This window comes from Penaeus vannamei, chromosome 12, assembly GCF_042767895.1.
Source record: "Penaeus vannamei isolate JL-2024 chromosome 12, ASM4276789v1, whole genome shotgun sequence".
Classification (NCBI taxonomy): Eukaryota; Metazoa; Arthropoda; class Malacostraca; order Decapoda; family Penaeidae; genus Penaeus; species Penaeus vannamei.
Genome location: NC_091560.1, coordinates 15,871,050 through 15,876,049, shown reverse-complemented (window position 1 = coordinate 15,876,049; position 5,000 = coordinate 15,871,050). Strand labels below are relative to the sequence as shown.

At 38.4% G+C, this 5,000-nt stretch overlaps 1 protein-coding gene across 3 annotated transcripts in view; it reads left to right on the top strand.

Annotated features, from left to right (window-relative positions):
• The window catches only part of LOC113811943 (outer dense fiber protein 2), an 11,008-nt gene that overhangs the window by 4,985 nt on the left and 1,023 nt on the right, over positions 1 to 5,000 (top strand). For all 3 annotated transcript variants that reach the window (XM_027363798.2, XM_027363797.2, XM_027363796.2), the window contains 6 exons: positions 181 to 288; positions 414 to 602; positions 1,029 to 1,184; positions 1,646 to 1,792; positions 2,968 to 4,068; positions 4,528 to 5,000. The exon at positions 4,528 to 5,000 is cut by the window's right edge and continues 1,023 nt beyond it. In XM_027363798.2, coding sequence (XP_027219599.2) covers positions 181 to 288; positions 414 to 602; positions 1,029 to 1,184; positions 1,646 to 1,792; positions 2,968 to 4,068; positions 4,528 to 5,000 — 2,174 coding nt within the window. The remainder of the gene's footprint in view (positions 1 to 180; positions 289 to 413; positions 603 to 1,028; positions 1,185 to 1,645; positions 1,793 to 2,967; positions 4,069 to 4,527) is intronic.

The following is a 5,000-nucleotide window of genomic DNA, read 5'->3' as shown; positions in this document are numbered from 1 at the left end:
TATATTTCTTATTATATAGGCCTATATTGATTTCTAGAACTTGTCTTGACTTTATTCATGTTTCTGTTTTACATTGGGAGAGGGGAAGGAAGTGCAGTGTATATCTGAATATTTGTCTATGAAGTTCCTTGCTAACAAGAAAAAAGATGAGTTACACCTGTGTTTGCTATTTCCTCTTAGGATGCATTGAATCATGTACGTCAAGGCAACCAGCTGTCCAAAGATACACGTCACATTATCAAGAAATGGAGCAAGAAGAGAGAGCCAGAATCTTCACCAAGGAGAGAGGTCAAGAAGCATTTAATTTCTTACTCATATATATTTAATTTTAGATATTAATTTGATTCACAACAAAAGTTTATATTTTTACCAATATCTCTTACAACCCTTTTGCCTTGCCCTTCTCCCTACAGGGCCCCAGTGTGGAGAAAGGGCAAAGGGCCACTGCAGAGACTCAAGCAGAAATGCTAGAGTCCCTCAACCGAAGTATGTCTGAAGCTCAGCAGGAGGAAGAGGCTTTGCGACAAGAGCTGCAGAACCTTCGTAGGATGGCAAAGAGCAGCTCAGCCTTGGAGGAGGAAAACAAGAAACTGAAGAAAAAGGTCCGTGTTACCTTTTTTGCTTTTTTTTCTCTCTCTCTCTCTCTCTCCTTGTTTCTTTTTCTTTGAGGGTAAGGGGATATCTAGGTAATTATTGGTTTGTTTTTCTTATTCAGATTATCATTGCTGTATTCTACAAATTTAAATGACTTTTAGAGGAAATGAAAGTACTTTTAGTTAATTGTAGATCTCAGTTACCATATGTCATTGTGAGATTATCACTTTAACTTATATCCGTAAACTGATATGTTGTATGTTTGAAGGTAATCCCTTGTGTTTTGCTGATCTTACATGTAAGAATATGTCATCATTTGATATCAGAAGCCATGAGAAATTAAACAGTTTTACTTATTAATAGTAATAGAATATTCATAAAATTATTTTTTTAAGTGGCTGTTTGAATAACTACCCAGCAATTTTTACTTCCAGATTCACCAACTGCATCGTCGCTTGAAGAGGCAAGAGAAGGTACCAAGAGCGAGTCATGAGAGCTTAGGGGCAGACAGAGAGTTGGGAAGTAGAGACGAGTTTCTCATTCTTTCACTGAAGAAGAAATATGAAGATTTGCTTCAGTATGTGTTAAAGGTAGTGTAACTCAGAATATAATATTTGCAGTCCATTAACCTAATGAAGATGTCATGGCAAAATGTTCATAGGCAATGGGGATGTCTCACTGTATTCATAAAACTGAGTCCAGAATGCTGGGATGAGTGCACACTGGTGCATGCTCTAGTGAGCCAGATGATCACCCAGGCATAGAGTGACATACCCAACTTTACCCAAATATTTCCCATTGTAATTGGTTTAATTTGTTTCTATGATACCATTTCTTTTCTGCACCATTAATGGTTAAATTCATATCTGATTTCTATTTCTGCAATTAATTGTTTAGATGTTGCCAAGAAAACTAAACCTTTTTCTATTATAATTAATTGATTTAGAATAAAGAAATATCTTGAAAGTTGGTAAGCTTGGAACTACAAACTGGAAATCAGATTTACCTGTTAGTCAGCTGTCTTTTTTTTTCTTTCTTTATTTATTTATAGGTAGAAGCAGAGAACCAGAAATTGAAAAGTCTGACTGGGTTATCAGGTGAAGAAGGAATGTTGAGAGACTCTGATCATGAAGATGCCCAATTTGGACCCCATGTTGTGGCTCGCCTCCATCACGAGCTAGAGGCACTACGAGAAGAAGTGAGAAGCACCATGTTGTCCTTTCAGTGTCACTCTCTATTCCTGTGTCCCCTCATGATAATTTTTCTCTTCTTAATCTTTCTGGTGCTCTCTATTATTTCCTATTCGTTCTACTAGCCACAACCTACTTCTGGTCCCTGCTTCTTATCCCTTTCCTCTTTTGCATTCCTCTTTACTCCCTTCATTGTTTCCTATATCCTTCTGTCCCTCTTTTTTTTCTATTTTCTTTGTTTCCTTTTTCTCTGTCTTCTTCTTCTATCCTTTCCTTGTCGTATGGCATGCCACAAATAAGAATCAGATTTATTGTAATTATTAGCTGAACATTAGATTGTTTTTCTGTTAAATGAAAATTAATTAGTTATATTCAAGATTGATCCCAGCCCTGTATACTATAAACGTTATTAACATAATGATGTCGGGCACATATAGTGTCCATTATTGTTTTGCTTTTTGACTTGAGTACACATAGATGGATTCATAAATGCTTAGTCAGCATGGAATCATTTTCTAGGCTTACATGATCTTACCTATTTACTCCATTCCTTGAATTTCTGGGGATTTTTTTTTTTTCAGTGACTTGTTAGTATTATTACTAGTAGCAGTGGTAGTAGAAGTTGTACAGATAGTAGTCGTAGTAGTAGTAGTAGTAATAGTAATAGAAGTAGTAGTAGTTGTAGTGGAAGTAATAGTAGTAGTAGTAGTAGTAGAAGTAGTATAGTAATAGTAGTAGTAAAAGTAATAGTAGTAGTAGAAGTAGTAGTAGCAGTAGTAGTAGTAATAATAGTAGAAATAATAGTAGTAGTAGTAGTAATAATAGTAGTAGGAGTAATAGTAGTAGTAGTAGTAGTGGAAGTATTATTATTATTGTTGTTGTTGTTGTAGTAGTTATTATTATTATTGTTATTATTATCATCATTATCATATTAAGGAGTATGATAACAGTAATAAGGGTAAAACCATTTTTTCATGAAAATTCAATAAATGGAGTAAATAGATGTAGTCAGGTAAGTCGTGTGATTCTCTCCTTGGTGGCTAAATACTTCTTAAGCCATCAGTATATACACAAAGTTTAGAAACAAAATCACAATGGACAGTGCATGCATACATGCACTCTCATTGTCAGTAACCTAGTGTGTAGAGGAGTATTTCTTAATCTTCATCGTACATTGCCTCAGGTTGCAAGAAAGGATGGACACATGGTTGAATATGAACAGCGCCTGCAAGCTATGGAGGCGCTCAAGGAAGAGAACATCACCCTGCACAAAACTCTGCGGGATGTTTACAGCACAAATCTTAAGCCATCAGATGAGAGACCCATCACAGCAGCTGTGGAAGAGGAGTGGATGAGGCGACTGGCAGAGACACGTGAGATGTATGAACAGGTGGTTCAGGGCTATAAGGATAAATTTGAGGAAATGCGGGAAAACATGATTCAGTCAGAGGAAGCACATGCCAGGCGGACTAGAGAACTTGAAGATGAAGTTCTCAAACTCAAGAGAGATATGTTGATATCAGATGGCCATAAAAGTCATCAGGAGTACAGAAGTAAAAGTCCTGAAAGAGTACAACTTTCAGGAGTAGGATATGATCAAGAGGATGAGGCAGCTGGAGATCGAGAAGGCAGGAGTCAAGGAATTCAGAGAACAAAAGAAAGGAAGGTATCAGGCACTGATGAAGGAGAGGGAATGCCCGAGAAAGGTGCTAATCATAGGCATCATGATGGATTTGATGTGAATAATCACAAGGTGTTAGAAACCTCTAAAGGTAAAGACAGTCACAAGGTATCAACAACTAAGTCTTCAGGTTCTGACAAAAAATCTGAAAGTGATGAAACCCCAGACTCAGATGACATGAGAGGAGACAGGAGACAGAAGCCTCAACAAGAGGAAGAACTTAGAGAGAGAAGCAAGGAAAAGTGTCCCTCATGTGCTGTACATGATCAGTTGACAGAAACACAAAATTATGTTGACACACTAAACTCTCTGGTTGAGAGAATGGAAAAAGTGAACCTTGGTGGTGAAGGGGCAGATAGCACTCTCTCTGTGATTAGAGAAGCCATCACCTCCTGCTTACAGGAATGGAGAGACAGCTTCCAACAGCAGCAACAGCAACCTCAGCAGGAGAGAGAAATCCCTGGACTGAGAAAGGAATATGAAGAACTGCAGAAGAGAATGAGGTCAAGGCAGAAGAAATTGGAATCTCAGCAGAAGCAAGTCAAGGAGCTAGAGAGTCAGAATATGAAATTGACTCATAGATGTTCCCAGCTTGAAAATCAGGTTAGTTCATTTTTTCACAAGGTTTTATGTTTCATATAGCATACATATAAATCTATCTATATCCTTTAGATCCACACATGTTTACTACTGAACACAAATCCATGAAGGCTAATACACACGGCACTGATATGTATGCATACAAGCACAGCCAGTCTCTCATCCAAGTCAAGGTTTCCCAATGCAGACTCAGCCATGGTCCCTTATCCACCTTTGAGAACTTTTTATGATTTTAGCTACATTAGTGTTAACTTCCCCCAAGCTAAGGTTTGTTTAGGCTGACAGTAATTTTTAGCAAATGATGCTGTGGTTTAGACTCAGTGCTACTGAAAAACTCACATAGACCTTGCTGAAAGTGTTAATCCTTGTCTTGATTCTGGTTCCAGAATCAGATTAGTCTGTTTGTTACTGTTTTCCAGTCTTTTCTTTTTTCTTATATACCCTAATGTTGACACCTTACAGATTAAAGATTTGCAATCCGGGGATAAATTTAAGCTGCTGCAAGATTTTCCGCAAACCTTACATGAGACAGAGCAGAAGTTGGGTGAGGCACAGCTAGCTCTACAGAATGCAGTGGCAGAAAGAGAGTTACTACAGGATCAAGTTCTTCAACTAGGAGAGAAACTCGGCAAGAAGGAGAGTAAGCTGAAGAATGAGCGTGAACAATATTTACAGAAGGAGAAAGATATGATTGAAATAAAGGAGAAATTAGGAGAAGCAAGACGACAGTCTGAAGAGATGTCACGGGAAGCTGCTCGCTTGCAGGACCAGCTGGCAACCAAGGATGCCCTTCTGGAGCGCACTTCAGTCCAACTGGAAGAAAGAATCCGTGAGTGTGCAGGCTTATCCTCACAGGTAGAGCGTCTGAGGCAGGAGCGGAGCCAGGAGTGGGAAAAGATCCAGAGCCAAATAACTGAACGTGACAGTGCCACGAC